Source organism: Octopus sinensis, linkage group LG23 (genome assembly GCF_006345805.1).
Source record: "Octopus sinensis linkage group LG23, ASM634580v1, whole genome shotgun sequence".
In the NCBI taxonomy this organism is placed as follows: Eukaryota; Metazoa; Mollusca; class Cephalopoda; order Octopoda; family Octopodidae; genus Octopus; species Octopus sinensis.
Window position 1 is genome coordinate 21,261,380 of NC_043019.1, and position 11,595 is coordinate 21,272,974.

General features: G+C 36.6%; 1 protein-coding gene across 4 annotated transcripts in view; it reads left to right on the top strand.

The window, feature by feature from the left end:
* Positions 1–11,595, top strand: part of LOC115223367 (low-density lipoprotein receptor-related protein 1B) — a 262,355-nt gene that overhangs the window by 246,162 nt on the left and 4,598 nt on the right. For 2 of the 4 annotated variants that reach the window (XM_029793861.2, XM_036512478.1), the window contains 6 exons: positions 27–143; positions 1,301–1,421; positions 2,939–3,061; positions 5,111–5,178; positions 6,025–6,118; positions 7,428–7,542. In XM_029793861.2, coding sequence (XP_029649721.1) covers positions 27–143; positions 1,301–1,421; positions 2,939–3,061; positions 5,111–5,178; positions 6,025–6,118; positions 7,428–7,542 — 638 coding nt within the window. Of the gene's footprint in view, positions 1–26; positions 144–1,300; positions 1,422–2,938; positions 3,062–5,110; positions 5,179–6,024; positions 6,119–7,427; positions 7,543–9,329; positions 9,366–11,132; positions 11,172–11,595 lie in introns of those variants that run through there. The other 2 variants (XM_036512479.1, XM_029793862.2) reach the window with 2 other exon arrangements.

The following is an 11,595-nucleotide window of genomic DNA, read 5'->3' on the forward strand; positions in this document are numbered from 1 at the left end:
TGATCTGTTTTTATTTTGTGTTTCAGCTTATTGTGTTGTTGAAAATGGTGAGCCTCGCTGTAAATGTAAACAAGGTTTTACTGGCCCGAACTGCGAACAGTCTTTGTGTAAGGCTTGTTTGAATGGAGGTCGTTGTGATACAGGTAAGACACTGTATATGTGGAGACTGTTGTGACACAAGATGTGTATGACCAGAGATCATTGTGACCTAGCTAGATTCAAGGGACACTACTGTAACTGCATTAAATCAAAATTGCCACCTGTGTATCATACTAAATGTATATGTGTCTTAGAAAGGCAAGATACTGTAAATTTTGTCTGAGAAAAAATCTCTTCATAGATGAGTTAAAAGCACAATATATCTTAAAGCAAGACAGACATTGCAGCAGTGACTCATAGAAACATTGTGTTCTCTTCTCTTGATATTAGGTGGTTGTAAACAAATATATGTGAAGACTGTTGTGACACAAGATGTGTATGACCAGAGATCATCGTGACATAGTTAGATTCAAGGGACACTACTGTAACTGCATTAAATCAAAATTGCCACCTGTGTATCATACTAAATGTATATGCATCTTAGAAAGGCAAGATACTGTAAATTTTGTCTGAGAAAAAATCTCTTCATAGATGAGTTAAAAGCACAATATATCTTAAAGCAAGATAAACATTGCGACAGTGACTCATAGAAACATTGTGTTCTCTTCTCTTGATATTAGGTGGTTGTAAACAAATTTTACTGTCATATAAGCAGTTGTGTGTGCGTGTGTCATGCCATTTTGTGAGCTTTCACAAGTTCACAAGATTTCCATTACAAGAGTGACAAGGGAGTGAGTATCTGTATAACTCATTCAGAATAAATATAACTTCTTTTTTTTTTTCCCCCTAATGCACCGGTTTAGCAGTTTTCTCACCAATATATACATCTTCAAAAATATACCTGACCATGAGGAAGTATTATCTTGTCTGGAAACAGGTGAGGGTTGGCAACAGGAAGGGCATCCAGCCATAGGAAATTTGCCTTAATAAGGCTCTGTTTGATCCTTTGCAAGCATGGAAAAATGGTAATAAGGAGGAGAATGATTCCTTATTATGTCCATAGTCAAACCTCTCAATTGCTGTTGCTACTCTAGTGTTCACTTTTCATCCCTTGATCTTCTAACAAAAATAAATTGTTGTTGTTTTAGCATTCCTTTTTTTTTTTTTACATTTAGACTTTTGTTTTTTGAATTCATTATTTATTGTAATTTTCATGTTGAATTTACTTGACCGTTTCTTTTTTTTTTCTTGCTGCTGCTAGGTTTTAATGGTGTCCCTACGTGCATTTGTGATGAATACCACACAGGAGCCAGTTGTGAAAGCTGTGTCTGCAAAAACAGTGGTAATTGTACAGTAACCGAGAGAGGAACCATATTATGCAAGTGAGCAACAATGGTTGATGTTTAACCCTAGGCCAGCTCTGGCCACTATCCTCTTGTTGAAGCAATCTTAATGGCATTCCAGCCATAACCGTCCTGTCTTTCATTCTCATTCAGACTAGCTGATATTCCTGCCATGACCAGCCCAACTTTTGATCGTTTATAAGGCGATTCCAGCCAGGCCTGCCTCATCTGTCAATTGTGAACCTTACACTACCTTAACTGATTTATGAGTGGATTTGGTAGACAGCAGCTGGCAGAAACTCCTCTTATTCATATTTATATGCTGGCGTTACATAATAGCACCTGTGCTGGTGACATGTAAAAATCACCCATCACACTCTGTGAAGTGACTGGCATTAGGAAGGGCATCCAGCTGTAGAATCCAAGCCAAATCAGACTGGAAACTGCTTGTCAGCTCCGGTCAAACCATCCGATCCATGCCAGCATAGAAAATGAACATTAAATGGTGATGATGATGATGATGATATGTGTGTGTTTGTGTACAGCCCTGTCTTCACATCATATGATAGTTGTGAATGAGCATCATCATTATACAAGTGACACTGTTTCCAACCATCTGTGGAAAATACATCCAGCCATGTGTAAATATTACCTTAGTTGGAAACATGTGAGGCTTGGTGACAGGAAGGGTATCTAGCCATAGAAAATCTACCTCAATAAATTCCATCCGACTGATGCAAGCATGGAAAAGTGGACATTAAATAATGATGGTGATGATGATGAAAATAGTATTTCCTTTTTCATTGTTTAATCCTAAATCAGGTTTTATTGTACTAACAAACACATTCTAACCATGACCTTCCACTCAGACATACTGTATCTAGGACTACATTATCCAATTAATCATTGTTATCTAACCTGATCAAACAGCAGGCCTATGATCAAAAGGTTTTTGAACCATGTCCATCCGGCCCTTTTACATTTTGGGATATGCCAGTGCTGGTGCCACATGAAAAGCACCCAGTCCATGCTGTAAAGTGATTGATGTTAGGAAGGGCATCCAGCCATAAAAACCATGCCAAAACAGAGCCTAGTGCACTCTTTTGGCTTGTCAGTGTGGAAGACGTGTTAAATGATGATGATGTCTCTATGGACCGGGTCCTTCTTTTTCTTAACCCTTTTATTAGCACATTCTTGTTGAAATGTACTACCTTTGTTTTAATAAATTTAGAAGATAATGAAGAATTTAGTAAAATAACTTTGTAACTATTAGCTTGTTTTGGATGTGAATTAATGTGAAAATTTGATGGGAAAAGGTTTTGATTTCGATCAGTTTAAAATGGGAAGTTTGTATCACAGAACCATTCTGCTCTCCATCTGGGATGGGTTAAAATGGACAGCAGAGTGTGATCTGTCCAATTTATAGTTGCATGAAAATAGACACAAGAATGGAATATTGATATAAGCAAAAAAAAAAGTTAACTGTTCGTTAATTAGGATTTGTTAAGATGTTTTGTTTATTTATTTTTATTTGTCTTTTTTGTCTTTTCATCAAGTTGTCCTCATCTTTATACGGGCAAGTTTTGTGAAAGGTGGCGTTGCCGAAATTACTGCCTGAATGAAGGCAAGTGTGTCAACTGCCACGTAAACAACAGTATCCCAATATGTGAGAGTTGCAGGTAAAGTCTTTCAGTGTCTTTTCTAACTACAGGAAGAACATTCTTAAATCTGTTATTTAACTGTTATGTTTGTGAAGGCCCATGGCTTTGTGGTTAGAGTATTAAAGTCACATTCATATGGTGACTGTTATTTCACTTCGTAGACTCAGCAGTACATGATGTTCTTGAACAAGACATTCCATCTCTCGTTGCTCCAGTTCACTTGGCTAAAAATTAGCACCGGTCCAATGCTGTATCCAGTTTTCCCTCTGGTTGTCCCATTCTTGATATTTCATTGGGTCAAATGTTGGAGATTTGAGAGGCTTGACTGTGTCCACCCACAACTACACAAGAACCAATCGGTGATAGCAAGGTACAGGGTAAGGCGGCAAGCTGGCAGAAACGTTAGCACGCCGGGCGAAATGCTTAGCGGTATTTCGTCTGCCGTTACATTGTGAGTTCAAATTCCGCCGAGGTCGACTTTGCCTTTCATCCTTTCGGGGTCGATAAATTAAGTACCAGTTACACACTGGGGTCGATGTAATCGACTTAATCCGTTTGTCTGTCCTTGTTTGTCCCCTCTGTGTTTAGCCCCTTGTGGGTAGTAAAGAAATAGGTATTTCGTCTGCCGTTACGTTGTGAGTTCAAATTCCACCGAGGTCGACTTTGCCTCTCATCCTTTCGGGGTCGATAAATTAAGTACCAGTTACGCACTGGGGTCGATGTAAACGACTTAATACCTATGTATGTCCTTGTTTGTCCCCTCTGTGTTTAGCCCCTTGTGGGTAATAAAGAAATAGGTACAGGGTACACTCATTCTCACTTGCTAGTGATGGTTATGGGTTTTGTTAAGTTAGGTCAGTTGTGATAGCAGTTATATCCGTTTTAAGTAATGTGTCTCAACCATTTTCTACTTTATATTCAAACTGGCCAAAATTTGGCTTCTCACATTCACTTTAAAAAGCATTCTAAAGATAAACAGTCATTTAAATCTTGAGGCTGCAAGTCACTGATGGTGAATTCAAAACTATGGAAATAAATAAGCATGACATTTGACAGAATAATCTGAATGCTCAAGGATTAAACCAGCCACGGCACACCCAAATATTTTACCTGTTTTGTTTAAACTGACTAGACATGGTTTATAATACCTACCTTACAATGTCATTCTAAAAATAAACAATCTCATCATCAGAATCTCAAAGCTACAAGGTAATGCATAATTAATTGAAAACAATGTGAATAAATAGCATTATATTTGGCAGTAATCTGAATGCTAAAAGGTTAAACTAACAGATATTAAGCTAACAGCCATATGTGTTATAAGTAATGCATTCTTAAGATAACATTTTACAGCTGTTATGCTAAAAGTTATTCCCGATATGTGCCTTGATGTTATTAGTTCCCTGTAAAATTAATTATATTTCTTCAAACAAAGTAATGAAGTGGTGGAAAGATTGACACAAAACACTTATAAATAAGTTAAGTTAATTTTTTGGCTCAAAAAGCAAAAAGCAAGGCCATGTAGAGGGGGCATGGAGTTATGTACAGGGTGGCGTTCATGCAAAGAGTTCAGGCCATTTCTGGTCAAGAGAGACTTTGAACCGAGCGGTAGTCGGCATCTTCACTATCTCGTCCGGCAGCTTATTACACGGATCCGCAACCCGGACGGAGAAAGCCCCTCTCCTTCAATTGAGATGAAATCGTCGCAGATAGAGCTTTTCGGAGTGACCCCCGCAGCCGACGCTCTGGAGCAGGAGTGAAGAACAGCTCTTTCGAGAGGTTACACTTTCCGCTTATGATGTTGTGAGCAAGAATGAGATCACCACGGCGGCGGCGTTTTTTCTTTACCTTGTGGTATTTAATTGCTTCCTTTCTTTGTATGTTCAGTTTGGTAAAATAAGTACCCATAATGCTCTGTTGCTAATTCTCTCACCTTAATTACAAATATTTGTAGTTTTGTGCAGGAAATTACCTATCCCTCCCACTGTTGATATTAATAGCACCTTCTTATTTACTCTGTCAGTATCTTCTAAGTTATACCTAACGAACCCTTGCTTTCTTTTACAGTTGTGGTGATGACTTCTCAGGTCATCGCTGTCAAAAACAAAGTATTAAACAGCCCTATACTTCTAACTGTAAGTATTCCCTTCCACTTGTCAACCTTGTCTATATTTATTATGTCAGTTCTGAGTTCACACTTTACGCTGCATTAAATTGATAGATTTATATATAGGTACACACTTGTGGGTGTATGTTAAAAATTTCTGGTGTTGACTTGGTAGATTTGTTAGAGCATTGGACAGAAAACCTCCAAATAGCTGTTCCAATTCTTTACTCTTTGATTTCAAATCTCATTGGGGTTAAATTTGCACTCTGCATTACATCCTTTTGGGATTAACAATGTTAAAACCCGGTCAAATACTTAAGTCAGCTGTATCAACTAACTCCTCCTTTCAAATTTCAGGCTTTCTACTTCTGTTACTAACAATAATTCTGGATCTTTTCAGTTTGAATGGCAGTTCTTTTCTAGCGGTGTCATATGAAATTGTCACCCATAATTATGACCCTAGTATCGATCTATTGCATTTCAATCTGTTTTAGGGTTAGGGGTGGGGGGAAGGGTATCTTTTTTTTCTCCACAAATGTAAATAAACCCAATCTGTTTCTTAAACGAGGGACATATTCATATGGCACAGAATGTTTTTTTTTACCTCAATGGACGTCATTGATTGGTTGAAATTGCAGAAATTGAAGAAGAAAAAATAACAACAAATATCTTACAAACTATAGAATTTTCTCAATAAAGCCAAGAGAAAAAGATGTTTTATAAACACATTCTACCAGTATACAAAGTTTAAAATTTTTTTAGTTACCTAGAAATTATGTTAAAAACTGCCATTCAAACCGAAAAGATCCGTAATTCTTCCTCAGTCTGAATATCATATCTTAAAATGGTTTTGTTTTTCTCCTCTGTTTTCCAGTTAAAACCATTTCTTTCATCATCATACCGCTATGTCTAGTGTTAATTGTTCTGATTGGTTTGATAATATTCTTCTTCAATCGACGACGAGCCACGTAAGTAAAACGTTCCATTCTATTCCATTATTATTATCGATCACAGAATCAGTAGAGCATCGGCAGACAAAATGTCTTACAGTATTTCTTCCAGATCAAGTTCTGAGTTTAACCCTTTAGTGTTCGCATTATTCTGCCAAAATGAATGCTTTTTCATCCACATTGCCTTGAACTAATCAGGCATTATCTTGTAGCTATGAGATTTTGATGAGGTAGCTGTTAATTTTTAAAACGATATTGTAGGGCTGGTGTGAGAGACCAGATCTGGCCAGTTTGAGCATAAAACAGGCAGAATACTTTTGGCCGGATATGGCCGGTTTAAATGCTAAAGGGTTAAACCCCTGTCAAGGTCAACTTTGCCTTACATCCTTCCAGGGCTGATGAAATAAAATGCCAGTCAAATACTAGTAGCAGGGAGGGGATGAAGTTGGCAAAACTCCCCCCTACCTCCCCATCCTTAAATTTCCTGGTCTTGTACCTTATTTGGAACAAGTACCCAACAATTGTTTTTTTTTGTATTTATGTTGTTTCACTCTCAGAAATTATGGTGAAACATTGATCCTGTCGTTATTATATTTCTAAAGATATAAATTTACTGTTTGTTATTTTGTATGAATTTTGAAAATAATTAAGAATTCTACTGGGATTTTTGGTCAAATAATTAACTTTGTCATTGCAAAGCTGATGTTTGGGACATAACTAAACAAAAGGTTCTTCTTACATAAATTAATGAAACTAAGTTTTATATTTAACTTTTTCATTACCACATTATGTTGGAAGACAATGCTTTTGTCTCAATTGTTTTTCTTTATTTAAATAATAAAGAATTTAGTAAAATAACGTATTAAAGTTAGTGTTTGGAACAGAGCTAATCAAAAAGTTCTTACATTTAAATCATCATATAAACTTTTAATCGAAATATAAACATTTTATTTAAAACTGGTGGTTTTGTAATAATTTTTGAATAATTAAGAAAAGAGAGGTAGTAAGTTGAATTCTCTCTCTTCTGGATACAACACAAATGATATAGGTAACATGGGCCCTCACTTAACACTTACAAAAAATCCTTGTAATTTGAGAAAAGATTAGCTACTTTCAGCACTAGACCTCAATGGACGTCATTGATTGGTTGAAATTGAAGAAAAAAAAACTATAAATATCTTACAAACTATAGAATTTTCTCAATAAAGCCAAGAGAAAAAGATGTTTTATAAACACATTCTACCAGTATCTGATGAAAAAAAGCAAGTGAAAAGACTTGTTTCTTATATGTTGTTTTCACTCAAGTAACATCAATCTCTCTTTACAGGTCACAACAGTTCAAACATATACGCATCCAAGAAAATGCTAATGAGATTAGCAATCCTCTCTATATTCCGGAGACAGACGAACAGGAACTTCACGAACCCACCGACGCTCACCAGGTTTGGCTATTGGCTTTCTTGTATGTGTGTGTGTGTGATAGAGAGAGAGATGCTATTTTATGTATGTATCTCTATCCAGACTTCAATGACGCCACTCCGCTGGCTAAGCAAGCAGGCCTATATATATATATATATAATATATATATATATATATATAATATATATATATATATATATCAATCCATGCTAGCATGGAAAATGATGATGATATATATATATATATATATATATATATATATTGTATTCTTATTTTATTTATCAAAGAAGGATATATATTTTTATTCAGTTAATGTCATCAAATAGTCAGTTGTAATAAGATGTGTGTGTGTAATTTAATAAATGCAGGTTTAAATGTAAGCTACTTTCAGTTTCATATTTTCACATTGCATTGATCAGACAAGCTTGCAAGGCTTGCTGTGTACTATCCTGCCATATACATTTAGCACATTGGTGGGTATTTTTTACTTCCTGAGGCAGGGAATGTCAGTAAACATGTAATCAATTGTTCTTTTATACAACACATGTGCTTGTGTGTGTATATGTATGTTGTTATATGTGTATATAAATAGGTGTTGTGGTAGTTGTTTATTTGCCTCCAAATCAGACCTGATGAAAATTATTCCCATCCAACTGTGGCCATCTCATGTATAAGCACACTATACATGCCTTATTTCAAGAAAGTGTTGGGAATGATTTGGAGAAGTTTTGGCTGTTGTTTCTAGCAGTGTGAATGACCATATTAAAATTCTCTTGCTGACTTTGTGTGTGTTTTTATCAGACCAGCAAGGCCTTTTTTTCTCTCCTTCCCCTCCTCTAGTCTTTAGCTCTCTAGGTAGATTATGGAACTTAACATTTTAACTATCAAAATAATAATTGGTAGAGCATTGGACAAATTACCTTACAACATTTGATTCTGTCCTTTTATGTTCTCCATTCAATTCCAACCCAACTCCATTCACTTTCATTGCTGCCCTTCTGATATCAATAAAATTTGTACAGCAGCTTCGGTGGCCTAGTAGGTAAGGTGCTAGAAGTAGTGGCATAATAGAGGTTGAGGTTTCAAACCTCTGCCAGGAAATCAAAAGTTTTGTAGACGTAGGAGTGGCTGTGTGGTAAGTAGCTTGCTTACCAACCACATGGTCCTGGGTTCAGTCCCACTACGTGGCACCTTGGGCAAGTGTCTTCTACTATAGCCTCGGGCTGACCAAAGCCTTGTGAGTGGATTTGGTAGACGGAAACTGAAAGAAGTCCATCGTATATATGTTTATATATATGTGTTTGTCCTCCCAACATCGCTTGACAACCGATGCTGGTGTGTTTACGTCCCCGTCACTTAGCGGTTCGGCAAAAGAGACCGATAAAATAAGTACTAGGCTTCCAAAGGATAAGTCCTGGGGTTGATTTGCTCGACTAAAGGCGGTGCTCCAGCATGGCCACAGTCAAATGACTGAAACAAGTAAAAAGAGTAAAAAAAAAAAAGAGTAGTGATCAAGGTAACTAACTATAACCTAGAAGGGATTGTCCCAGCATGGCCACACACAGTTACTGACTGAAACTAGTAAAATATAAAAGAATTATTAAATGGTTCTCTAATCCCACTTTTTTTTTTTCTTTTTTCCTTTTGATGTTTTCCTATAAAGTAGGAATAATAATAATAATAATTCATTTTGTGCAACCCCTGCCCATTGCACATCCTTTATGGCTGTCTTCCACCTGTTTTTCACCTACATTAACTGCCGCTGTACGTACACCTGTACAATGTTTGGTCTAATTGATTCTATTTCCAGATGTTTAACCAACACCGAAGATAGTCAGGCTTCCAGGTAAACTCTTCCGAGCCCCGCCATCACCATCATTATCACCACCACCACCACCATCACCCTACTCCCTCCAACTTTATTAGAGAGTATGCAATGATTGTTAGATGTAACAAACACCACCACCACCACCTCATTGTAAACTCAAAAATCTACCCCTTTTCTCTCCATTACCCCATCTGTCTCTGTCACTTCACTTCTCTCTCTCTTTTTGCTTTTGAAAAAGTAAAATATTTGTTGTCCTTGAAAACTCTTCTACACTTTTGCATGTTTCTGGCTGTTTACTTACAAATGACATTCTTTGTTCTTGGATGTATGTATGTATGTCCTTATGTATTTATGTATCCGTCCAACCCATGCTAGCATGGAAAACGGACACTAAACGATGATGATGATGCTGATGTATGTATGTGAAAGAGTGGCAGTGGCTATGTAACTTCTGAGACTCTCTAAGATGGTAAGATGGTGTATGTGTGTGTGTGTGTAATAAAAGATTGTCTTATGAATTTATAAGATGCAGTGGACTCATAGTTGAGTGCCTGAGTAACACCTTACAGCTTCATCAGAACCTGAAAAGAGATGGTGCTCAATACATAGAGTTAATTATAAAGATTGGCAGAGTCGTTAAATTGTCTTACAAAATATCTTGTATTTCTTTGTGCTCTTTATATTCTGGTTTCAAATCCTGTTGAGATCAACTTTGCCTTTCATCCTTCCATGGTCAATAAACTAAAGTGCCAGTCAAGTACTGGGGTCAGTGCTATCAAGTCACCCACTCTCCTAGATTTCAGATCCTTGTTCCTAAACTGTTGAAAATCCATTTCTTCTGCTCTCTTTGTGTGTATGTGTGTGTGACAGTAAGGGTGTCTGGCTGTAAAATAATATCCTGATAATATGTATTCCTCTAACTCATGCTAACATGGAAAAACAGATGTAAAATAATTGTATTTACATCTAATTTTCAAACAACTTACTTGTGGAAATACTGTCAACTGAAAACTCTACTTACCAGTGGCCATTTATGGGAAGTACACTGCTACCCCACCCCAACTCACTGATGTGAGGCTCCACCTACTGGATTGACTGGCTGGTATTTGATTTTTAAGTCTATTTTGGGATCATCACTATCATTCAAATTTGTGGAGTCGTGCAGGTCTGACTTGCCATACGAGCAAACAAATACCGCCGTTAAACTCACACATAACCTCTCCATCCATCATCTCTTTTCGGCCATTCCCAGTGGTTGTGTCTCTCAAATGTTGACTGGATTTCTTTTGAGATGTGTGCTTTGTGTGTGTATGCGAGTGTGTTTGTAAAAACAAGTCACCTCAGTTATAGTTCTTTAGTTAGGTAAATTCTTCAAACATAGCAATGCTTAAATTTAAAAGGCTTATACCACCAACACTTGCTACTGCCAGGAATGACCCCTCTCCACCTCTACTGCACTCTCACACACACACACACACATACACAGTTCTGCCAAAACTAAAGTAGTTTTTTTTTTTTTTGTATACTTCTGCTAAGCTAAAAATCAATCACATAGGCTGTAGACTTCCTTTAAAAGTTAAAAAAAATTTGAGAGCCCAGTTATGTCCTTTTCACCTGCACTGTTATTCTCCAAGTAGGCTGCTTATATGATTCCAAAAACTGTCTAGTAGTATTATTAGCAGTAGTAGTGTTAGTAGGTGTTGTTATTATTGTTGTTACAAGTTTCATTTTTTTCTCTTTTTTTTTTTCTCTCTTTTTTTTTCTTCTTCGTTGAACGTGGTGTAGCACCTGGTCTTGCCAGTTCCTGTCACGCCATCCAACCCATGCCAGCATGGAAAACGGATAGTAAATGTTGATGATGACAATGATGATGATTCTGTTTGGTTAATTAGTTAATTGGTAAATATTCAGGATTTAAAAACTGAACTCCTGCTTTCAATCCTCCCTTAGAACGGTTCTATTAACCACATAAATCATTTAATAATCATTCAGCCATCAACTGCTGTATTAATAAAATTGTTTTAGCCATCAATGTCTCATCTTCACAAATCCATCCTCTCTCTCTGATCATTATGCTACATATAAAGACACCTCATGCTTAATTCAGAAATATGTATTTCATCCTTAAGTAATATGTTTAATTACAGTTGTTGATGTTTTTCTACTCTGTTTTTTTGTTTTTGACAAATAAACTTGATTTAACCTTTAGCACATTGCATTTTCACTAGAATTGTTTCCCTGGCCATTA